The sequence below is a fragment of the Rhinatrema bivittatum genome, chromosome 8 (genome assembly GCF_901001135.1).
Source record: "Rhinatrema bivittatum chromosome 8, aRhiBiv1.1, whole genome shotgun sequence".
NCBI classification, from domain to species: domain Eukaryota; kingdom Metazoa; phylum Chordata; class Amphibia; order Gymnophiona; family Rhinatrematidae; genus Rhinatrema; species Rhinatrema bivittatum.
This window is the reverse complement of record NC_042622.1, coordinates 44,810,296-44,835,497: the sequence shown is the minus strand read 5'-3', so window position 1 is coordinate 44,835,497 and position 25,202 is coordinate 44,810,296. Positions and strand designations below refer to the sequence as shown.

The window sequence follows — 25,202 nt, the reverse complement described above, 5'->3', positions numbered from 1 at the left end:
ACATTTGTGGATGATTGAGAGCTTGTATATAAGAGAGAGCATGTGTTTAATTGAGAGAGAGAGAGACTGTCAGGGAGGTGATGTGTTTCTGTGAGAGAGAGAGAGAGAATGGTCAGGAAGATAACTATTGTGTGTGAGAGAGAGACCGAGACTAGTCGTGGGTTCTAATTGTGTGTGTGTGTGTGTGTGTGTGTGTGTGACTGGTTGTGGGCCCTAAGAAGAGGATCATGAAGACAGAGCTTTAGAAGCCACTGCTGCTTCTGGTGAGTGCTTTTGGCCTGCACGGGAAAGAAGTAAGTTGCTGGAGAAGGTAAGTTAAGGTGGTTTTTAAAGTGTATTTTTCTTGACTGACTGCCATTTTAATTATTGGGTATTATGTCTGCTGTTTTGAAATATTTTATTGATATTTGGACAATTTTTAATAATTTTTATGAGTTTTTAATTGATGGATGTTATTCTGTTCATCTGCTGTTTTGAAACATTTATTAGTATAGTTGTACAATTATTTATGTGTGGGGAGCTATAGCAGCTTGGCTTGTTCTTTTTTCCTAATAGGAGGTGTATTAGTGTGTAGGGCCTGGTTTAATATTAGTAGTGTTGCCTTTTCATTGACAGGGTTGTTACTGGTTGAGTGTGTTCCATAATACAGGTGTAACTTTGTTCGGATTAGTTTCTGTGCATTATTGCAGATCCTGGGACTATGTTAGGTGCTATATTTCTCTTTCCATTTCTCCAGGTTCGCACTGCATGCAGAGTGGCGTTTTTGGTTTTTCATTCCAGTTTCTGTCTCCATATTTATAATTTGTGGTCTTTCTGTACTCGGTGAAGGTCAGTTCTGGTTGTGTGAACAAGGTGAGGTATTTTACTAGCAAGTAGGCATTTGTATCAATCTAATTTGTTGTGTTTTCTTAACAGGACATGCATTAGTGGTAAATTACTGTCTTTTCATAAGGAAGGCTATTAATCCTGGTAGTAAAGGGAGTTTGTTTTGCTTTTACTGAGATGTCATCGGAACCAGAATATCTTTTTTTGTATGGTGAGTTGTATGGGTAATGCCCTAGTTCTGCTCTGACCCACTGTTGGGGGTTGAGGGGGTTCCTGTGGATGCAGAGTGCATGTTTACATTTAGCCCCTTGACAGTCACATGTTCAGTGTGTCACGAATGTGAGAACCATCTGTCAGGTGTGTCCTGGCCAAAAAAAGGTTGAAAACCACTGGTCTAAAAGATGTTATGATTTGGATATAATGGGAAAATGATGCCATCACATCATGAGGCAGATTGACAGCTGCTCACTCCATGGATGACTTTGGATGACAAAAGATGGCACTGGGAATTTTGACCTAGGAAAAGGCTTCCTTTTTAATCTCTGCTCAGCTGGGAATCACATATAGAATCATTAGCAACTCCATATCTCACCTGTTAGAAAATTCCATAAATGATTATCACTTGCATTAACAGTGGCCTTTCCACCCCAAATGAAAAAAAGAGAAAATGGTGAACTTTTTAAAATATTTTGCTCATTAGTCAATAGGTGAAAGAAACATTATTGAAAATCAGATCCCCAAATGCTTCCTAGTGAATAAAATAAATAATTCTTCAAAATGTGGAGGTTGGTGTTGGGAGGCACCCTCTCTCCAATCACTTACATCAAGGATGTCAGTGACCCCGTCTCTGAAGTCTATGTCCATCAGCTTTGGCAGAGGAACTCCAGCTTCTAACAGAGCTAGAATACAGCAGAGGGACAAAATGAGCTACCATCTGTACTGCTATTTTTTTACACTTCACTTACCACAAAACAGGCTTCTGAATTGCATGTACTGCTTTCCAATTAATAGGCTGTAAAACCATATGGAGGAGATATGTAGTTATCAATAGGCAGTGCCAGGTGCTAAAAAGGTTATGGCAATCTGTGGTACTGTCACAGATATGCTAAATTGGTTTGAGTGGTACTGGCCATGGAGTGCCACAGCAACCCCTGTCAAATGCACCATATGCCATGGATTATCATAATTTCTGAAGGTCTGAAGCCATGCTATGAGAAAGAAGCATGAAAATTATTTAAGCCCATAAATGAAACTACACTACTCGGTATCGGTAATAGGATTCTTATAATTTTCTTTGGATTCCATTGGGCTATAACTTTGGAAAGTAACATGCTCCTTTCTGATTACCTTTTCCAAATGAGGAACTCAGTGGCTATCTTGCTGCTTATTGCACTGCTCACCATTTGCCTTGATTGTGCTCTACACAGGCACCTTTTATGAGTTTACATGGCTATTTCTGCAACAGACTATATTTTCACTGTAGCTGTCTCAAAGAATTGCACTCTCCTCTAATGAATGGACTCCTCAGAAATCTGCTAATAGCATCAAACCAATGAGAAGCATGTATCTTTAACTAATATTAAGGAATGTATCTTACCGTTCACTGATGGAATCAAGGCCTTGTTGACAAGAGTATCAACCAGTGGATTAATCATCGCAATCTAAGCAAAAGAAAAATGGGTCAATAAGCTTGCTTTTCCCATGGCTTCAAAGTATCGCTGTTTGTTTCTGTATATTATCATCCACTCGATGCATAAGGGTAAACCTCTATATGGCAGGAATTAATTCTTCTCCGCCCTCCCTTCCAGAACAAACTCAGCTGTTTTTCTTTTGCATGCATAAGATAAAAATGCAAATAATTATGACCCAAAATACAGCTTGAAAAGGAGAAACAGTCACAATATAAAAATTCAGCTGAAAAAAAGAAACTCTTTGAAAAGTTTTTCACCGGAATTCTTTTTTTCAGCTGAATTTTTATAGTGTCTTTTTTTCAGCTGAATTTTATATTAAGATAAAAATGCAGCAGGTTTCATGGTCTCTGAGTGTTCGCCCATTTGATTGCTCAAGATATCCAAAGAAGGAAGGCCTTCATGAAGAAAAATGAATTACAAAGTGAGGGGAGAATTCAAAATTCAATGCACATAGGGCAAATGTATAAAATATTTGCATTGACATTGCTGCAGATTTATCATATGTGTGACCTGGCTTTGCCTGTAACTAAAGAGTTTCCTCTAATATTTTGCCATCATTAGGCAGTGGGAGGGTTTTTTGCATTTTTGAAATCATCTCCTGGCTGAAGCCCCACCTTTTTGTGGGAGGCTCCTGTGGGCTCTAAATGTCCATGGAGCATGCTCAGAAATTAGAGGGCAGATGGCATTGGAAGGTATAAGGAATTGTTGGTGTTGATGGTCATTGCCTCTCTCTAAGAGGAGTGATCAAGAGGATGAGGAGATTTTTGCTGTTGGTCTTTGCCATTCTCCAGGTAGCCTAGCCAGGAGAAAAAGATTTGCAGTTGTGTTTTGGATCTTGGCCAGTTTGGAAGGAAAGGAGACCTCTGATATCCAGAAGGGTTGGCTCATTGGTCTTTTGGCCCTAGCTACCAATCAAAGGCAAGGGCAGGGGTGGATTCCGATGAAGACCGACCCAGGGATTCGCCACCCCGGCCAGTCCAGGAGATACCACGTGGTCTGCCGAGCGTGGCTCTGTCACGGCCGCGCTCGGCAGACCACGTAACTAGAGTGACCGGCCCACCGGGGGATGCCCGATCACCCGATAGGCCAACCCGCCTCTGGGCAAGGGTAAAGAGAATTTGAAATTTTTGGACATTCCAGTAGAATTTACTGGACCTGTTTTGATTCTGAAGACTATTTTTGAAGAAACCAAATATCCAGGCCAAAGAGAAGACTGCTTCCGCTAGCTTCAGGATCGGCACAGCTTCAGTGGGGTGCCACTGTGGCTCTCTGCCTATGGGCACTAAAATCCTAAATCTGGCCCTGCTTACTTGTAAAGTAATATATACATTTTGGGAATTCATGATTAAATTGCCTGTCCCTAAAGTGTTTATGTTGTATATTTTTAAAAATGTGAACTTACTTCAAATTTGCCTACATTAGAAGAGGCTAGGGAGGTCTCGGAGCTGTGGAAAATAAGAATGAATCATATTAAGAAAAATAAATCAGTATATGCATCTGTTCTGATTTCACTATCCAAAGAGAAGGATAGAAGACCTAAACATATAGGAATCAGTAGCCAAAACCCCTAAAACGGCCAACTTATCCAGCTAAAGTTAGCAGAATAAGTTACCTGGGATATTCAGTGGGATAAACTTTCCACTGGATTAAAGTTGAGGATTAAAGCTATGTGGTTAATTTTAAACAGTTAACTTTTAAACCTAACCAGCTAGCTTTGAATATCACCTGTAAGTTAAGTTTATAGCTATCTGGCCTTGTTTGGCTGGATAACTTTGGACTTACCCAGCTATTAAGAAAGATCGTAGCTGGTTAAATGGTCATACTGTATAAACAAAAAAGTCCTGCATGGGCTTAGTGACCTGAATCACAAATGATACCCCCACCCCCAAACTCACACACATGGGCCTTGTCAGACCAAGCCCCTACCTTATCCCAAAACCCTCCAAGTAGTCGTTAATAATAAAATAACATTAGGGATCAGCTTGCTGGTCCACCCTCCCTCCCCAAAAGAATCTCTGACAGCAATGCTCATACCTTAGACTTCTAGCTTTGCAGTCAGATCAACGCTGAAACCCACTGGGATCGCTGGATGAATGTACAGCAATCCTGGGGCTAGAAAGGTTGAGTGGGTGGGTGGCAAGATAAGGGTTGAGGTGGGAAGGGTGGAGAAGAGAGGAGGGTAGTGGGCAGGATTGCTGTGAGATTTGCCTAGCTTGGGAGGGGGGTTTCTCGGCCTGGCAGGGCCAATTTGCATGACTTTGGGTAGGGGCGCTGTGATTCAGTCCACCAGGCCTGTGCAAGGCTGTATTTTTTTACATTATGGCCACATAATAGCTTATATTCTTACAATATAGCTGCTTAAATCTAAAGATCAGATACAATCTTAAGCTTGATACTGGCTAAGTTAACTGGATAACTTTAATACTTCCCGAGTCACCCCTGGATGATTTTTTTATCTGGCTAAACTTTAGCTGGATAGGTTCCCCAAATATTCAAAAGTTGGCATTTAGATGAATAACTCACAAGTTTTCTGACTAAATGCCTTTGAATATTGATCCCACCATATCAGATTGATGAGCCTGAAGCAACAAGAAATTCTCAGACACTTGCCATAGTCCAAAATGGCCCTGGCAGAGTGAGGATTGCTCCAGAGTCCTTTCAACCATGGGGCAAAGTAGAGGTAAGCTGGAGGGGGTCTGAGAGTGGTGGATCTGACAGAAGAGAGACAACCGAGGGGAAGAAGTTAATAAACATTGTGTGGAGGCAGGGTTCAGAGCCTGGGGTCAGGGTTATGGGCTGAAGGGGGGGGGGGGGGCGCTATAGACAGAGATGCAGGGGAAGTGGTCAGGGCTCAAAAAGCCTTTTTGCAAAAGGATATAGCACTGAGGCTTTTAGCAGCAGGGACATTGCTACTCATTTTATTTGCTTAATTTTAATGTGTGCTAAGTGGTTGTAATGCATGCTAAATTGTTTTCATGTGCACTAAAATGAAACAAATGAAAGAAAATGTAAGAAATAACAGAATGCAGGGGAAGTGGTCAGGGCTCAAAAAGCCTTTTTGCAAAAGGATATAGCACTGAGGCTTTTAGCAGCAGGGACATTGCTACTCATTTTATTTGCTTAATTTTAATGTGTGCTAAGTGGTTGTAATGCATGCTAAATTGTTTTCATGTGCACTAAAATGAAACAAATGAAAGAAAATGTAAGAAATAACAGAATGAAACAAATAATAACACCAAGTTTTTTTTCTGCACATCATTATAAATTAAGAAGTCCCCATTCAGCCACTGGCTGGTTAGGGAAGTTAGCCAGATTAAGTTAGCCGTAACTGGATAAGTTTATCCTGCTAACTTTAGTACTGCTCTTCAGCTGACCTAAAGTTATCAATACAGCCAGATAATCAGCTTTGCCCTCTCATGCCCCTGCTCCGTCTTCAAGCTAGCTGGATACATTTTTAACCGGCTAGCACATTATCCGACTATCTCAGAGCCAGTCAGTGCAGAGTAATTTTCAAATCCTATTTGCCCAGCTATGTCTGCACTCAGCCTCTATGTGCTTTCTCTTTCAATAAGATGCATAATAAAACTTCATAAGCATAACTACCTTTGCAAAGATAAAGAGATCTTCAGCTTGTCTTCTATCACAGAAAATTTGGCAGTCAAAGTGACTTTCTGAAATAAAGAATGTTTAAAGTGAGTGAATGTGTCTCAACTCCTGCCTTGGCATGAAATTGAAGAATACAAATGAAAATAGCCCACCAGACAGAAAAGTTTGTGGAGGAATGAGTAACTAAAACAAATTTTTCCAAGGCTGAAATGCTGGAAATATTTGGAAGTTTCCCCATAATCTACTACTGTGTCCCTTGACAATAGAGTATTCCCAGACATGACCTGGTCTTATGCAAATTCTAAGCCTTCCTTAACTCTTGCTATTGCCCCTAGATACAGGTCATTTTGGGGTACTTCCTGATCAAGAATGGGTACGTTTCAATCAGTCTGAGTGATTGTAAGCAAAATTATAAACAAGCTCAGGTATGCTTCACAGAAATATACCCAAGAGAAGTGACAGCAAATGTTGCATGAGCTTGGCATTGCCTTCTATTCTCCTGTTTGTGGAAGCTTTGAGATACACTCAATCTTAACATTGTGCCTCATAAAGAGGACACATTGGGGTTGGGAGTAAGTAGTGGGATGATAGCTTTTACGAAGCATGCCCCATAGGGCGTACTACAGTGGTGCATTCTAGGGCTTTTAGATATTGATCTAGAGATTGTTCCAGAGACCAGGGTCTGGAGTGTATGGGAGAGCACACAGGTAACAAGGTGCAGGAATCCAGTGTCTATGGGTTTGAAGTCTCTAGTCTCCGTTTTTGGAAGATCTGGATTTGGGAAGTGAGTCTGAAGCTTCCATTTCCTATTTTCATCTTTACTTTCTGCATATATTGTCTTTTTTGGGTTGGTGAAGGTTTGCCAGGATAGGGTCTGGGAACCTCTTTGAGCCTGTTGGAGATGTTTGCTGAGAGAGAGGGAGGGAGTATTACACAAACTAGGCCAGTTAAATGTACCAGGAGTCATTTAGGTCCTACCTATGTTTTGGAGCCTGAGTAGAATGTACTATTATTCAGCTGCAAGAGTCAAGAGGAGTTTAAGAAGGAGAGTGCTCTTCAGGCACAGGAAAGAAAGGCAGGGTAAGGATCAAGCAGATTATCCCAAAGCATAGGAGGATCCTAGGGAATTCATTCCACCTCTAACCCTTACAATGTAAGAGAAAAATAAGGATCCATCTTCCACAAGGATCCATCTTCCTGAATTGGCACACCATATCAGATTGTCAGTAATTCAACAGTTTAATTTGGTAAACCTTATTTTCTTGTTCTTACCAAGTCCCAAGCCTGAAAGCCTAGAAAAGAATTATTTCTCCCGGCTGAAGCAAAGTGAAGGAGCTGCACTGGGATGCATCAGGGCACAGGATCTCTGTAGTGCCCCCCTATTCACTTCAGGGATATGGGAGGAGCATGGGAGGGGATCTATATGTACTGTATGTATATATATTTCTATATCGCACAATTAAATAAATAAATACATATATATATCATTTTAATACATGACAGAATTTTAATGAATACATATGTTAAAATAATATTTTTCAAAATGTACATTTTAATATATTCATGCAGAAAACTCCTCAGGCCCGATTCATCAATGCCTTTTCTCATAGATGTAGAAAGGAAGAAAAGTCTGGTGAATTAGGCCCTTAACAGGATTAAAATAATCTAGTCCCAAAATTGAATTGGGGTAAAACACGGGGACTTGCATTTCATTTTGCACTTTGACAAAACATTTTTGAAAAGAGGGCAGAGAGCGTAATTGATGGTCTTGGGTAACATTTAACGTTGCACAATGTAAAATCGGAATCTCTGATGGATCCCAAAATGTACAGCCATGGGCTGTCCATCTGCAGGGCTTTGTAGGTTTGATACTTACAGCATTCAAAGCACAAATGAGGCGGGTGGACGAGTCAGGCAAGGAAGCCAACACTTCCGCCTCTGCGGTCATCTTCACCAGGCCTTGATCTTTTTTCAGAGAGACTTCTGGAGGTTTACTGACGCTTATCCTCAGCAGCAGCGGCCTTGGCTCAGGAAACATCTCGCCCACCTGCAAACAAATCGTGCGTGGCGCATTCTAGCTGTGAAAGTAGTAGTTGTGCTTTAAGTTAGCTAACAGTGGGAATAGGGTATGTGTGTGGGGGGGGGGGAGGGGGCATGTTAGTTATCTGGATTTTGGACATGAGATGCTTCGGTCCTACTTAAAGGCAGTAAACCATGATTACATTTTGTCCTGGCATTTTCCTCCTGCCCCTTTGGGGTTTTCAGCTCAGTCGGAACCATAAATGGGAACTGACACTAGGTACGCGTGAACTTACTGTAAATCTCCTTCATTTTATAGTTGGTTTTTTTTGTCTCGTTTATGGTTTATTTCATTTCATTTTATTCAATTGAAATGACGTAAACCAAAAACCAATGGGGGAAAAAAAAGACAAAACAAAAGAAAGAGCAAGGAAGAGGACAGGCATTCCCACCCCACTGGGTTGTTATTCAAAATAGTGCTGGCAGGCCCTGAGGGTGGCATCATTGTGTTGTATGGAGGTAATTCTGTACCTCTCGACAAAGGTACCTGCTGGTGCTATTCTGAATAAGGACCTGATGGGACAGGAGATTCTGGGGATTGCTCCTGCCCCATTTGGATTTCTTAACACATATCAACGGGGTACGATGAGTCTGTGGAAGGTGCAGGCAAGCTGACGAAGTTTAATTTTGAACTTTTTGTGGTGCTGGGGCTGTTTTTGCTTTTGGTTTTGTTTGGGTTTTTTTTTTTTGGCAGACTGAGGGCTGATGGCTGCTATGGAAAATGAAGCAAAGAAAAAAACGAACAAAATTTGTTTAGGTTTTGTGTCATTTTGTTTTTAAAACAAAATGAAATGAAACAATTTCATTTCAAATGGAAAGGGCATCCCAGTCTGATACCAGATTCTTCATTAACAAATACCTGGGGATTTTTCTTTTAGAGGTCAATATTTAAAGAGTTTTGTTCAGCTAAGTCTCAAATTTAGGAGGACAAACCCCAAGTTTTGAGTCCGTCCCCCCCCCCCCCCCCCCGAAACAGCTACATTTTAACCAAGCAAGTCATTATCCAACTTAAAAAGAAGTGGTGCAGGGTATTCGGGGCACAGGTCTTAAACTTAGCCAGGTAGCACTGATATTCAGTGACACACAGCTAAGTTTAGCCCAGTAAGTCTTGCTGTTGTGGAGTTGTCCAGATATGTTTACCCAAATAACTTTAAACCTAAGCGGCTATCATCAACATAGTGCTGGTTAAGTTTAAAACAAACAAAAAAAACCAAAAAACCTCTCAGGCCAGCAGTGGCTTGATCCCTCCACACTATATGTGTAGAAAAAAATTATTGGGGTCATAGTGGCCTGATCTCAGTTTCCCTCACTTAAAAATGTGGGCCACCATCCCCACTGTCCAAATCCCATACAGCCTTCCGTTCCCCTGCGGGAGGGAATGCTCTTTCCTTCTCCCTGTGATATCCCTTGAAATCCCCTCCCCCCCCCCTTTCACCCCGTGCCTTTAAAATTGTTGTTCCAGACGCCCCCCTGACACACGCACACCCCTCTCTCCCGCCAGAAACTGCAATGACACTCGGTGCCGACATCCCCCTCCCATCGCCCCAGAGTTGCAAACATTGCAAAAAAAACTACCTGACATCCCAGCTGAAGAGAAGCCGAAGCCTGGCCAGGAGGACATAAGCTTTGGCCTGCCGGGCTGAGTGTCCAGCATTCGCCTTGACAGCGACGCGATTCGCATCGCCATCGGAGCTACACCAGACACGGAGACTGCTGCAAGCCTGAATCCTCTCAGCGTTGCTCTGACAGTTTTCCGTCCGAGCAGTGGTGAATGCTTGGCGGGGAGGACCAAAGCTTGTGTCCGCCTTCAGTTCTCCCTGCTAGGCCTTTGCTCTCTTCAGGTGAGACATTGGGAAGGGGAGGGGTAGGATTTTGCAATGTTTGGCACTTCAGATGGGTGGGAGGGGCTTTTGGCACACATCATTTTGGCTTCTGGTGGGAAGGAGGGGGATGTGGTGGTGGGGTGCATTTGGTCCAACATTTTTAAAGACATGGGGTACAAGAGGGGATGCTTGGGGGAGTCTAACAGTCACCCCCCCCCCCTCAGCTTAACACTGAGATCATGAAGAGGAAGTAAGAGTTTCTCCTCCTGTGAGGGTAACAGAAGGCTTTACAGGGCATTGGGGGCAAACGGGGAGTGCCCCATGTTTTTAAGTAGGGGAAGGAGGGATTGAGCTGCTATGGCCCCAATAGTTTGTTTCTTTTATTTATCTATCATGGGGTATGGGCTTGGGCTGCTTGGGCTGCTTCTGACCTTAGAGCTGTTTGCTTTTGCCAAATATTGGGGGAACACCGCAGGTGGGTAATTAGCCGGGAGTTAAAGTCAACCTGGTAACTTTAGTTGGATAACTTGCCAGCCTACTGGATGTAAATCTGCTGTTTTATTCCTCTCTCTCAGCTTGCTTCAGTCCAGTCGTTGCAGCGATCGTGCTGCAATCTTGGACCCTAAATCCTATGACTAGGTGCCACCATAGCAGAATGACTATGACTCTGTCATTACCAGCCCTGATCAACTTAGAAAGCTGGGAATGACACAAACTCTTTCTCCCTGTGGAAGTGCACAGTACTACCAAAGCGCTACGGGGCCAGTCCTCAAGTATGACTTTTAAATAGAAAAATGTATTTAAGGGCGCATCATGTGGGTACATCTCACTTACCTTGGGCAGCAGCCCACCAAGAACAGCTGTTGATAGGGGTGGAAGATCAGGAATCTGCAAACAGACACATCAGATGGAAAATCCTGTAGTGATGGCGGACGGAGTTAGAAATATTTATTCCAATGTAATCTGACTTTTCAATAATACTTAGTTCTAACTTGTTTATTAACACTGCAACTGTTGGAAAAATGTGCCTACAATATCCTAATAGTAAAATAAATCACCTGATTTTCACAGTCTACTTTTCAGTAGCATTTCAGGCATTTTCCTATTGGGCTTACAGTCTCTGTTTGTTCCTAAGGCAAAAAGTGTAAAGTGAATTATCCCAAGTCACAAAGAGTGGGAGAGGGATTTGAAGACTGGCATCCCTGGTTTTCAGCCGGCTGTTCTAACCTCGAGGCTCATACTCCACTCCAGCTACTCACTTCTTTTTAAAATAAGGTTGGCTGAATGTAATTTACTTGATGACATGAGAACGTTTCCTTGGGGTTGAATATCAAAAGAATGCACATATGGCCGAATTTTAAGTCGGCCACGTGTGCAAATATTGTCATTTACGAGTGGTGGCCGGACCCTGCGCGCACTGCACGCATTTTCAAAAGGGCCCATCCATGCGCGTGGCAATACGCAGATAATTGCCGGGCCCTGAAAAGGGGGCGGGCCGGGGGGGGGCATGCTCTGTGTGGGGAGGGGGTGAGGTGGGGTTGGGGTGGGACGGAAGCCGGCCGGGACAGGGGGTGGGTTAGAGTAGGGCTGGGGGGGAAAGGTTAGGAGAAGGGGTGGGAAGGTCAGGCTAGGGGGAAAGGAACGAGGGAAGGCAGCACGGCTCGGCGCAGGCAAGGTGCACAATTGTTCACCCCATTGCACGCGCCGATCCCTGATTTTATAACTTGTGCGCGCCTGCGCACACCCTTTTAAGATTTACCCCCTAGAGTTTTGGTTTAAAAAATTAAAAAAAAAGAGTAATTTGGCCCAGTGTGTCACAGTGTCACTACAAGATAGTTCTGACAGGTACTTATTTCTGTACAGCTGGATTTTCTCGATCTAAAGACCGGTGCAGCCAGCTTGAGTCTGAATGGTCTGAATTACTTACGTCTCCGTCTTTGATCTCCACACTGAGAAGTCCTTGTTTATGGAGTGCTGCCAACACGCAGGCAAGGAAATCTTTGGACAATCCAAGCTGGGCTTCATCGGTGGCCTTCATCGGTGGCATGGAGATGGGGCCTGTGTTACCTAGGGGGTAATCAATGAGGCCTCCTCCCAGTTGACCAACGATAGTCTGAAAGGATGGAGAAGTTCAGAAGTCTAGCGTTTTGGAAGGAAATGCTGCACAAAGGTCATAGAAAGCAAAGGCTCCCCATTTCCATTCAGAATTTACTTTTGGGCTACAGGAATATCCTTAGACCTAGCAGTAGGTAAAGGGGCTGTTAAACTTAAACGACACGTAAAAATCACCCCTGAATCATCTATTTCCATTTCTTTTTGGGTTAGGAAATGACCCTGTCATGAATCTGAGGGCTGGACCTGTGGGTAAGAATTGTTGCTTATGTTTTTGCAGTAAGTATTTCTAAGTAATTATCTACTGAGCTGAGACCCAGGAGTGAGTGTAGACAGTTTGGGAACCTCTACCCTCCTTCACAGACTGGCACCCCACCCTCATCTCCACCCCAAGTCAGAGTTTGTGCTGCCAAGTGATTCACAGCACTCAAGCCTATGGGATGTGCCTGTGTGGTAATCAGAAGACAGAGGGGCACAAGAAGAGTCTGCAGCCAAGATCTGTGGCAGTGGAAAATTAGCTTAGTGTGGAGCAATCAAATAAGGAGTTGCAGAATAAAAACGTTTCTGGAAGTTTGCATGGGTCAAGATAAGAGAAAAGGCTGAGGGACAGAAGGAGGTCAGTAGTCCCCAGGAAGGTCAGGTTAGAGGGGATGGAAAGGGAGCTGTTGATCCAGGGCACTGAAATGGTAACTATTTTCTCTGTTTTTAAATTTCTGGTGTTTGTTTGTTTTTTGTTTTTTTTCAAGGGGGGAGGTGGGAAACTCCACTTTTTGAAATTGTTTCAGAACGTCCTATCCCCTTGTTCTGCCCTTGCTCCATGATGGCAGGCTCTTGCTAGTCAGGAAAATTGGCATTAACTATATAGTCTTGGACATTACACCCCATCATACAGAATCAGCAGCACTTACGTTTAAATTCAGCTCGATGAACTGGCCAGTCACTATTGGGAGGCTTGAGACAGTGTACTGGACACTTGCAAGCAGTCCAAGTGGGATCATTTCTGAATGGAACAGAAATAAGTGGATGGATCGGGATTACTACGACCAGTGCTGCTATTTATTCTTTCTAAGACGTTACAAGCGCTGTAATTTGCAGTGCTGTACAGCTACACTTAAAGACCCCTTCTCCCCGGAGCTTACAATCTAGTCAAGACAAGTTTAATTGAATTGAAATTCTCTATCTCCACCCACCTCTGGCATAGACGGTTAACTTTCAAACCGGCACTTGGGCGCACATTTGTGCTTGTGGGTCGGCCCGTGCCCAGGGAAGCAGCTATTTCAGAACATGCATGTTCTAAAATAGCCTGGCCCCGCGCACTCACACGTGCGCCTGATTTTAAGTGGGCATGTGCATGGGCGCGCAAATCCCTCTTTTAACGTGTAAATTGGGGGGGATTTCAAAAGGGGCATGCGCCCACGCCATTCCCAGTTTACCAATTCGTCCAGTTAACAGCTAGCTCCTCCAAACACCCCCCCCTCCTCCCCCCCGGTTTGGCAGCCTCCACTCCCCCCAGTTACCCTAGGCCATTTAAACCTTCAGAAATGGCTCGATCCTTTTATTTTATAACTTGCACGTCATCCATAGCAGGAGTAAAGTTACGTGGCAGGGGTCCTGGGCATGCGCTGGGGCGCAGAAGTATTTACGCGCACATCTCTTGGCCAGGCCCCAAAATGCCCACACCCTGCCCAGACCACGCTCATGCCCACCTCTTTTTTGGAGACTTATGAGATGTGCGCATCAAGGCATTTAGGTGCTTATATGGGCACTTTTAAAAATACAATCTGCGCACATGCAAGCCCGACTTATTCACTCATCCCCTAATTAGTAAGCATGCTGGGCTTTTAAAATTCACCTTTAAGCATTTTTCCTCTAGACGCAGAATGAGAGAAAAGCTTTAGTAAATCAAGCCCTAAGCTTGTTGTTTACTAGCTCTTCAGGCTGAGACTACACATTTTGCACTGTAATTATATAGCACTGTAAAGAGATCTATACAGTAGAGAGTCCCAAATCCAGTAATGAGGGCCACAATCCAGTTGGATTTTCAGGATTTCCACATTGAATTTGCATGAAGTGTAGATGCATTCAATGGAGGCAACGCATGCAAATAGATGTTATGCATATTCATTGTAGGCAATTCTGATAACCAGACTGGTCTGTAGGCATGTGCAGAGGAAACATATTTGTGTCGGTTCATTTCAAGGGTCACCTCCATTCATCTCATTAGTTTCAAACCACAAAAGAATTTTCATTTATTTGCTTCATTTGTTTACCATTAAAGTAAATGGTGAAAGCAATGCAGCCTATTTTGAGCTTCAGAATTGGGGTTTTCTATTCAGTTCTAAAGAATCTTAAAGAGGAAGAGAATGCCAAGGCACCAAGACTGTGGCAAATTGGCACCGAAAGTTGCATGAATAGCTAAATGTACTCCAAACTAACTACTACTGCTGCTAAACATTTCTAGAGTGCTACACATGTGCAGCGCTATATGTTTTGACCCTAAAGGGACAAAAGGATGATAGCAGTAACAGGAGTTCTTCAAGGCATCATCAAAGCAGCATCAAGACTGTCAAGAGCAACCCAAAGCTTCAATAGAGAGCACTAAACCCCCAAAGGCAGCACTAGAAGGGCAAAGTGGCACTAGGGATGTGAATCGTTTTTTGACGATTTAAAATATCGTCCGATATATTTTAAATCGTCAAAAAATCGTTAGGGCCACGATACAATACCAATTCCCCCGATTTATCGTTAAAAAATCGTAAATCGGGGGAAGGGGGAGGGCAGGAAAACCGGCACACTAAAACCCCCTAAAACCCACCCCCGACCCTTTAAATTAAATCCCCCACCCCCCCGACCCCCCCCCCCCCCAATGCTTTAAATTACCTGGGGATCCGGCGGTGGTCCAGAACGGCGGCGGTCCGGAACAGCCCCCTCAATAGAATCGTGTTGTCTTCAGCCGGCGCCATTTTTCAAAATGGCTGCCGCAAAATGGCGGCGGCCATAGACAAAAATGATTCGACGGAGGAGGTCGTTCCGGACCCCCGCTGGACTTTTGGTAAGTCTTGTGGGGGTCAGGAGGCCCCCCCAAGCTGGCCAAAAGTTTCCTGGGAGTCCAGCGGGGTTCCGGGAGCGATTTCTTGCCGCGAATCATTTTCGTACAGAAAATGGCGCCGGCAGGAGATTGACTGCAGGAGGTCGTTCAGCGGGGGTTCAGCTGGACCCCCAGAGACTTTTGGCCAGCTTGGGGGGGCCTCCTGACCCCCACAAGACTTGCCAAAAGTCCAGCGGGGGTCCGGGAGCGACCTCCTGCACTCGGGCCGTATTGCCAGTATTCAAAATGGTGCCGGCGCTACCTTTGCCCTGTCACATGGTAAGGGCAAAGGGCCATCGGCGCCATTTTTATTAATGCAGCCGATGGCCTGAGAGGGGGAGATCGCTCCCCGCGCTCCCGCTGGACCACCAGGTAATTTTAAAAGGTTTTGGGGGGAGGAGGCTAAGGGGGTGGGGTTTTTTTTTATCGGGCCATCGACACCATTTATATTAGTGGCAGCCAAAATGGCGCCGATGGCCCGAGAGCGGGAGATCACGCCGGGACCCCCCCACTGGACCACCAGGTAATTTAAAACATTTGGGGGGGGGTTCGGGAGGGTGGGGGATTTGTTTTAAAGGGTTGGGGTGGGTTATGGGGTTATTTTGGTGTGCCGGTTTTCCCGCCCTCCCTCCTCTCCCTCCCCCGATTTACGATTTTTCACGATAAATCGGGGGAATTTCTATTGTATCGCGACTCTAACGATTTTTGATGATTTAAAAAATATCTGACGATTTTTTAAATCGTCAAAAAACGATTCACATCCCTACTGAACAGCCATAACTTCTTTAGCCTTTCCTCATAGGGCAACCGTTCCATGCCCTTTATCATTTTGGTTACCCTTCTCTGCATTTTCTCCAGTGCAACTATATCTTTTTTGAGATTCAGTGACCAGAATTGCACGCAGTATATAAGATACGGTCTCACCATGGAGCGATACACATACATTATGACATCCATCCTTTTTTTTGCCTTTTCCTAGCGTGTAGCAGATGGACTCAGGACCAATGGGTATAGTGTACTCCTGTCTGCAATTGGAGACAGATCAGATTTCAATTTGACATCAGTCCCTAGTACATATACCCCTGCAGGAAGTACAGCTCTTCAGTATTTTATGTCTCCAAAGCAGTTAGGGACTATCTGCATGCTCTCAGAGCGTTAGAACCAAAATTCAAGAAGAAACCCAAATCAAGAAGGAAAATTTGCCTGAAGATGAGCCCCGCTCTCCTGTGGTGATACCCTCGGGTCCCTCCCCCAGTTGAGATTCCCGAGGTGATTTCCATGGTCCCTCGGAGGTGAGCCTCGGTCCGGCGGCCGAATTGTGGTGGGGACTTAGCCCCCGTTTCTCGGGCGCGGCTGAGAGGCAGCGGGTGCACCCTTGAGCGCGGCGGTGAAGGTATTTACCCTCTCCCCCCGCAGCCGGAGACCGCCCGGAGCAAAGCCGGGAAGTGCCGAAGACAAGGTAAGGTAGAAATCTTCATCTGATTCCAGTCTCCGAGGATCGAGGAGAAGCGTAGGTCAGCGACGAGACCAGCGCCACAGGGTTGATCCGCCCTAGCAGGGACAGGCCCCGGTTAGTCCAAGGGTCTGCCCACGTGGAGACCCTCTGAGGTGGTCGCCATTTTGCCCGCATGCTCGCCGTCGCCATCTTGGCCTCATTCGCCGCTCTGGTCGCCGCACAACCCAAGCGCACAAAAATTTTTAAGCGCATAAGTCTACATGTGCGCGCACTTACACGGGCATAACCCTTGTGTGCATAAGTTGTACACACAAAGGCCGGGCGCACAGAATCCGCGTGCCCGCGAGCTGCGTGCATAAATAATTCTTGAGCACACAGCCACACGCATAACATACACGCGCGACCCGGGCGCACAGCAGCGCATAAGAATTACGCTCCGATAACCATGGCACCGCCAGCAACTGAGATAAAAGCTCAAGACCTCTGCCCTGCATGCCACATTAGAGCTGCACAGAGTGAGGCGGCCGACGCCCTATGCATCCAGTGTGAGGAGGCTCTGTGGGATCCAGGCCAGGGAATGTCCCACCCAGGGCCGAGTACCAGCTCCTCGGGAGGTACCCCGGACCTAGCAAATCCCAGAGGGACACCCCCACAGCCAGGGACCCCCAGGGAACCAGCGCCACTCAGCTTGGACCCTGCGTCTATCTCATGGGTGGAACTTTTCAAGGGGATCCACACCTTTGTTCGAATGCAAACTAAAGCTCCACATCCACATGCTCCACTGGAGGACCCTGATGCTCCAGGCCCTTCAAGAAGTAGATACCGGCTTCCAGAAGCCCAACTTATGAGGACACGGACATATCCGAAGTCGAGCCCCTGGAAGAAGGGGAACTCCCCCCGGGGACAGAGCCTCACCGCACCATGAGACGCTTTTTCACAAAGGATGAGCTCCCGGACCTGGTCACCCAATGCCTTTCGGAGCTCGCCATCCCGGGCCCAGGTACTTCAGGGGAACCTAAGTTGAACCCCCTGCTGGAGGGCCTTCGCCAGACTTCTCGCCACTTTCCGGTGTTACAAGCTGCGCAACAGCTAATTGACCTGGAATGGAACGCCCCGGAGTCCACGTTCAAAGGGGGACGAGCTTTAGCAGCCATGTACCCCCTGGATCCGGCAACCAAAGAGATCTTTGCCTGCCCAAAATGCCATGGTCTGTGCAGTCTCCAAGTGCACCACTATCCCAGTGGAGGGAGGAGCAGCGCTCAAGGATGCCCATGACAGGCGTCTGGAATCCATCCTTAAGCAGTAGGGATGTGAATCGTTTTTTGACGATTTAAAAAAATTGTTGATATTTTTTAAATCTTCAAAAATCGTTAGAGTGCGCGATACAATACAAATTCCTCCGATTTATCATCAAAAATCGTTAAATCGGGCACGGGAATTATTTGGGGGGAGGGCAGGAAAACTGGCACACCAAAACAACCCCTAAACCCACCCCGACCTTTTAAAACCAATCCCTTACCCTCCCCCACCCTCCCGAACCCCCCAAAAATGTTAAATTACCTGGTGGTCCAGTGGGGGGGGGGGGGGGGTGTCCCGGCGTGATCTCCCGCTCTCGGCCATTTTGGCTGCCACTAATATAAATGGTGCCGATGGCCCGATAAAAAGAAAATCCACCCGACCCTTTAAACCGACCCCCTTAGCCTCCCCACCCTCCCGACCCCCCCCCCAAACCTTTTAAAATTACCTGGTGGTCCAGGGGGGGCGCGGGGAGCGATCTCCCACTCTCGGGCCATCGGCCGCCACTCATAAAGATGGCGCCGATGGCCCTTTGCCCTTACCATGTGACAGGGTATCCGTGCCATTGGCCGGCCCCTGTCACATGGTAGGAGCACTGGATGGCCGGCGCCATCTTTAAAGATGGCGCCGGCCAGATGGGGTGGGGGTTTTTTATCGGCGCGGGCCTCACTAAAAAAAATTAGTAATGTGAATTGGAATCGGAACCGATCCCAATTCACATCTCTAACGATCAGATTCCCCCCCCCCCCCCCAGCCGAACCCGATCGTTAAAACGATCGGGCACACGATTCACATCCCTATTAAGCAGTCTTTCGACGTGGCTGCAATGGCTTTTCAAATCGCGACCTGTTGCACTGTGGTGACACGTGCCTGCTTATCCCAAGCCAGGAATAACATCCCGGGAGAAGTCATGGAACCAGCAGTATCATTCCTTGCGGTCGCTGCCTCTGACCTCGTATGCCCAGCGGCCAGAGGAGTGTCATCCGCAGTGGTGGCCAGGAGGCAACTCTGGCTCCGAAACTGGTCAGCGGACTCATCCTCCAAAGCACGGCTCACAAGGATGCCCTTCAAAGGATCCCTCCTGTTCGGCAGTGAACTGGAGAAGCTGGCCAACAAATGGGGAGTCTCCCCATTTCCACGCCTACCGGAAGACAAGACGAAGAGAAACCAGCGACCTTTCCCCAGATCATCCAGGGGCAGAGGTTCACAGCGCTTCAACCCTTATAGCAGAAACAGCTATCAAGCGCCACACTCCACAGGCAGGAACCAGTCCTTTCGGAACAAGCACAACAAGAGGGGGACCGGCTCGGGTTCAGGCCCCAGCTGCACCCCGCAATGAGATTCAGCCGACCCATCCAAGGAAGGAGGCCATAGGGGGCAGACTAGCCCTATTCTACCACAGATGGGTCGAGATAACCTCGGACAAGTGAGTCCTAGCCATCATTCGGGAGGGGTACTATCTGGATTTCCTGCGAACCCCTCCGGACAAGTTCGTGGAGTCTCCCTGCCACGACCTCTCCAAGAGGGTGGCAGTGGAAACCACACTAACCAGACTTCTGGCTCTCAAGGCCATCACCACAGTACCCCCACAGGAAGCAAATACTGGGCATCATTCCATTTACTTTATCGTCCCCAAGAAAGAGGGAACGTTCCGACCCATCCTAGACCTCAAGTCGGTCAACCGCCACCTGAGGATTCCCCGCTTCCGCATGAAACCCTGTGCTCCGTAATAAGAGCAATACAACTGGGAGAGTTCCTTACATCCCTTGATCTCTCGGAGGCCTACCTACATATCCCAATTCATCAGGAACACCAACGCTATCTACGCTTCAAGGTCCTGGGCCGCCACTACCAGTTCCGGGCGCTTCCCTTCGGTTTAGCCACAGCTCCCCGGACATTCACCAAGGTAATAGTGGTGGTGGCAGCAACATTGAGGAAGGAAGGAATCCTGGTACACCCTTATCTAGACGATTGGCTGATCAGGGCAAAGTCACTAGAGGAAAGCCACCAAGCAACCAGCAGAGTCATAACTCTACTGGAGAGCCTAGGATGGGTGGTCAACACAAACAAGAGTTCTCTACAGCCATCTCAGTCGCTGGAATACTTAGGAGTCCAATTCGACACCAAAGAAGACAAGGTCAGCCTGACCCCCATGAGGAGATCAAAACTGTGGAACCGGCTGCAAACACTACTGAACGACCCTCATCCCACAGCATGGAATTACCTGCAAGTCCTCGGGCTGATGGCATCCACGCTAGAAGTAGTGCCATTGGCACGAGCCCACATGAGGCCCCTTCAGCGCTCACTCCTATCAAGATGGAGCCCATGATCCCAGAACTACACCGTATGGCTATCACTCCCAGGCAGGGTCCGGATCCAGCTACGGTGGTGGTTGCAGACCAACCACATGAACCAGGGATCAAGACTGTCCTCCCCAACATGGATCCTGCTCATCACAGATGCCAGTCTACGAGGATGTGGAGCACACTGCGAGGAGTTAACCGCCCAAGGGCGGTGGAACACCGAAGAGGCAGCATGGAATATCAATCGCCTGGAAGCACGGGCAGTCAGACTAGCCTGCCTGCGGTTCGCTCACAGACTTCGGGACAAGGCGGTCAGAGTGATGTCGGACAACGCCACAATGGTATTTTTTATTTATTTATTTATTTATTTATTTATTTATTTATTAATTATTTATTAACTTTTGATATACCGACATTCATAGGACATATCACGCCGGTTTACAATCAACTCTTGTAGCGAGGAAAGAGAAATTACAAAATAACAGGGATAGGGGAAGGGGAGCAGGAATAGAAAAAGGAGAGAAGGGGGTGGGTGAGAGCAAGCGCAAAGTAGCGTGAAGAAATAAAGGTTGCAGAGCGTAAAGGAGAGAAGGAAAGTAGATAGGAACTATATTCAAAAACATTAAGGCAACAACATTTCAATGATTATAAAGATAACGTTTCCTTGAGATACATCATTATTAGAGGGTAGCAGGGCTGGACGCCATGAAGGGGTTTAGGTTTGATTGGCATCAGGGTAGGCCTGTAAGAAGAGCCAGGTTTTGATGCCTTTTTTGAAGTGGGGTAGTGCCTTTTTTGAAGTGGGGTAGCCTACATCAACTGACAAGGGGGCACCAGAAGCCAACAGGTGTCCCTAGAAATAGACCCACTGATGGCGTGGGCGGAAGCAAATCTCCAGGAGATCTCTGCCATCCACATCGCAGGGAAAGACAACATCATGGCAGACTACCTCAGCAGAGAAAGTCTAGACCCTGGAGAATGGAGGCTGTCGTCCACAGCATTCCAGATAATAGTTAACTGGTGGGGGATGCCGGACATGGATCTTCTGGCAAGCAGATCCAACCACAAGTACCCAGATACTTCAGCCGCAGGCGGGAACCGCAGTCTCAAGGGATCTATGCCCTGGTACAGACCTGGCCACTGAGGACCCTACTATACGCCTTCCCACCGTGGCCCCTGCTGGGCGCAATCATTCACAAGATACAGCTACACAGGGGACTAGCTCTTCTGGTGGCTTCGGATTGGCCAAGAAGACCGTGGTACGCAGACATGAAGAGACTACTGGCAGGGAACTCCCTTCCTCTGCCTCCTCACAGGAACCTGCTACAGCAAGGACCGATCCTCCACGAGGACCCAGCTCAATTCTCTCTTACGTTCTGGCCATTGAGAGGGCTTGCCTGAGAAAGAGCAGATACTCAGGGGCTGTAATCGACACCCTCCTCCGAGCACGCAAATTCTCCACATCACTAACGTACATAAGAATTTGGAGAGTATTCGAAGCCTGGTGCGAAAATCACAACATCAAACCACACTCATTCAAAGTTCCAGTGATCCTGGAATTCCTACAGAATGGACTTCAAAAGGGCCTGTCCCTCAGTTCCATCAAGGTACAGGTGGCCACTTTATCATGCTACGGCTCCAAGAGCGAGGGCGACAGCATAGCTTCTCACCCAGACGTGTCACGCTTCCTGAAGGGAGTCAAACACATCCGCCCACCACTAACGTGGCCGGTACCTCTGTGGAATCTCAACCTCTTCTGGAATTTCTAGCAGGAACCACTTTCAGATCCCTCCGAGGCTTGTCTCTCCGTCTTTTGACCTTAAAGACTGTGTTCTTGCTGGCAGTCTGCTCAGCCTGCCGCATCTCGGAACTACAAGCACTGTCCTGCCATGAGCCGTTCCTCAGGTTCACCCCGGGATCCATACAACTACGCATGGTTCCCTCGTTCCTCCCCAAAGTGGTCTCTCACTTCCACCTTAACCAGACCATCTCACTTCCATCGGCGGACGCCCTGAAGAATTCGGAAGAAGCCCGTAGTCTACGCCACCTCAACATCGGCAGACTCCTATCCAGATATCTGGAAATGTCGGAACCCGTAAGAAAGACGGACCACCTTTTCGTCCTTCACAGTGGGAAGAAACAAGGGGAAGCGGCCTCGCGGGTCACCATAGCCCACTGGATCAAGGAAGTTATCAAGGCAGCCTACGTAGAAGCAGGAAAGCCCCCGCCTCTACAGGTCAAGGCCCATTCGACCAGAGCCCAGGCAGCATCCTGGGCAGAGACCTGAATGATGTCACCTGCCGAGATTTGCAGGGCGGCGACATGGGCCTCCATCCATACCTTCTCCAGATTCTACCATCTGGATATTCAGGCTCGGGAGGACACGGCATTTGCAAGGGCAATACTGAGTGGGTCACGGGCAGCCTCCCACCCGGTTCGGGAGCAGCTTTTATACATCCCATTGGTCCTGAGTCCATCTGCTACACGCTAGGAAATGGAGAAATTACTTACCTGATAATTTCGTTTTCCTTAGTGTAGACAGATGGACTCAACATCCCACCCTTGGCTGCCGTACACATGGATTTCAAATGTTTTCAAGGGTAAGCCACGTTTTTCGTTTACTCAGGATTTCCACCCTGCCGGGTGTCGATGCTTTCCGGTTGAGTTCACTGGTGGTCTCCAGCTATAGCCAATCAACCAATCATTTAATCAAGTTAATCAAGTTATAATGTTATCCAAGTTATGAAGTTATAAAAGTTATTCAATTACTCAAGTTAATCAATCAGTCAGTCACACATATATCCACAATGCTTTTCAAGGAGAATACTGAAGAGCTGCACTTCCTGCAAAGGTATATGTACTAGGGGCTGACGTCAGATTGAAATCTGATCCATCTCCAACTGCTAACAGGAGTACACTATACCCATTGGTCCTGAGTCCATCTGCCTACACTATGGAAAACGAAATTATCAGGTAAGTAATTTCTCCATTCCCTTCCTAATAATTCCTAACATTCATTATATTTTACCCATTTGTTTCAAGCAAATGCATATTCCAAGTGGTTTGCAGACCTTGAAGATAGGATTTAGGGGTGCTACCATTCAGAACAGTAAACTGATAATTGGGCAGAATATACATTTATGTAAATAAATAAATAAATTCCATTTGTAGAGTCTTTATTTATTTATTTATTTATTTTAAAGTATTTGTATACCGTCTTTACAAACAATGTTTAATCAAAACGGTTTACATAACTAAATAAAATAAGCGTAAACAAAAGAAATTAAAAACATAGAATTATAAAAAACATAAAATTACAAAAAATGATCAATAAAAAACTATCTAAAAATAATAATTAGTTAATATAAAACAAATCAATATATAATAATGTTGAGTATGCCAAATGGGCATGGACTATTATGCAAAGTAATTTGATGGTATTATTTTGATGGCCTTACAATAAAGTGATAGCTTGTATAATAATTATGAATTATTTAGGTGAAAAATTAGCATGAAAGATAAAAAAGAGATAACAATGGAAAACTTACCATTCACTGTAAATAGCAGTCCATTGACTAAGTCTAGTACAACTGTAACTACTGGACATAACTGTAATAAAAGAAAAATATATATGACCACACTGACATATTGTACATTCAGGAGATCATCTCTATTAGTTCACTTGTCTCTTATATTTCTGCCTCTTATTTCTTTAATGCCATTTTCCCTCATGTCCATTCATTGTTGGGCTTATATTCTTTGGTATAATAATGGACAAGTCATGTGGCCAACTGGTACAAACCAGAGATAGACAGAAATGAACAATTCAAGAAACCTGGAAACATTTTTAAGGTTCACTGAATTGGTTCACCTAACCTTTTTGAAGAAATAGGTTATGGATTTAAAGAAAAAGCAAACTTTGCATTGCTATATTTGAAAAAGCAGAAGCAATTTTTTCAAATTTACTTTTGGAATTTTAACATTTCTTTCCAACATTCCCAAAAAAATCTGCAGGCGAAAATCTAATGGAATCCTCCCCAAGCAGATCCGGGGAAAATCCAAATATTCTGTTAAACTCAAACCAGGCCAAACTTCAACTGGTCCAAGTTCAACTTTGAATAGTTCGTATCTCTCTATCCGCCACTACTTTCATTCACTATAGCTTACGCAGGTGAAACATCTGGCATAAAATGGATTTGATCCAACTCTTGGTCTAGATGAAGGTGAAATTTTGACTTTTCTATTCCATAAATTTTATGAAGTTCATGAAATAGCCAAGAAGTATATGACAGTATATAAAACCAATAAATAATAATAATAATTACAGCTTTGTTGACATTTCATGGTTATGGACCTCAATATGCTCCATTTTATTGTAGTCAAAAGGTAATATTGGAAGTTTGAAATTTTTTAGCAAATGACATGACCTTAGAGCAGATGACCAAAATCTACTTTCAACTTCTAGTCTCATTGATATCATTCAAGAGTTTAGAAGAGAGTCAAATTGTGTAAACACAGATTAAATACAAACAAGAAAAATATTAAAACTGGAAAGTCTTGTCTGGTTGAATATTGTACCAATCTGAATTTGAGAAGCATGAGAGCAGGGCCATTGTTATGCTGGTGGACCCTTGGATGAAGGGGAGTTGATGCTACCTGTGGGAAGACACCCCACAGGTCTCCACCATCGGTAGGTGAGGATGGCAGACAGCCGAGGCCCAGCTAGAGTTTCACCACTACCTGTCTAAGTTCTCCTTAGGTTGAGCCCTTGGGTACCGGGCCTAGCTGGACTTAGGTGGGGCCTCTGCAGCAAAGGATGTCCAGCTGTAGAAAAGTAGCCGGTGCTCAGGCTGAGATCCGGAACAGGCCAGCGAAGTTTGAGGTCAAGGGACAGACAATGGTCGAGGCAGGCAGCGAAGCTCA

The 25,202-nt window shown here is 45.7% G+C and overlaps 1 protein-coding gene across 1 annotated transcript in view; it reads right to left on the bottom strand.

Moving 5' to 3' along the window:
• LOC115097553 (BPI fold-containing family B member 4-like) overlaps positions 1 to 25,202 on the bottom strand; it is a 52,216-nt gene that overhangs the window by 7,272 nt on the left and 19,742 nt on the right. The window contains exons 5-13 of the mRNA XM_029613491.1: positions 23,828 to 23,888; positions 13,045 to 13,136; positions 11,952 to 12,137; positions 10,859 to 10,912; positions 7,999 to 8,169; positions 6,120 to 6,187; positions 3,919 to 3,961; positions 2,423 to 2,486; positions 1,648 to 1,724 (exon numbers count right to left, since the gene is read on the bottom strand). Coding sequence (XP_029469351.1) covers positions 1,648 to 1,724; positions 2,423 to 2,486; positions 3,919 to 3,961; positions 6,120 to 6,187; positions 7,999 to 8,169; positions 10,859 to 10,912; positions 11,952 to 12,137; positions 13,045 to 13,136; positions 23,828 to 23,888 — 816 coding nt within the window. The remainder of the gene's footprint in view (positions 1 to 1,647; positions 1,725 to 2,422; positions 2,487 to 3,918; positions 3,962 to 6,119; positions 6,188 to 7,998; positions 8,170 to 10,858; positions 10,913 to 11,951; positions 12,138 to 13,044; positions 13,137 to 23,827; positions 23,889 to 25,202) is intronic.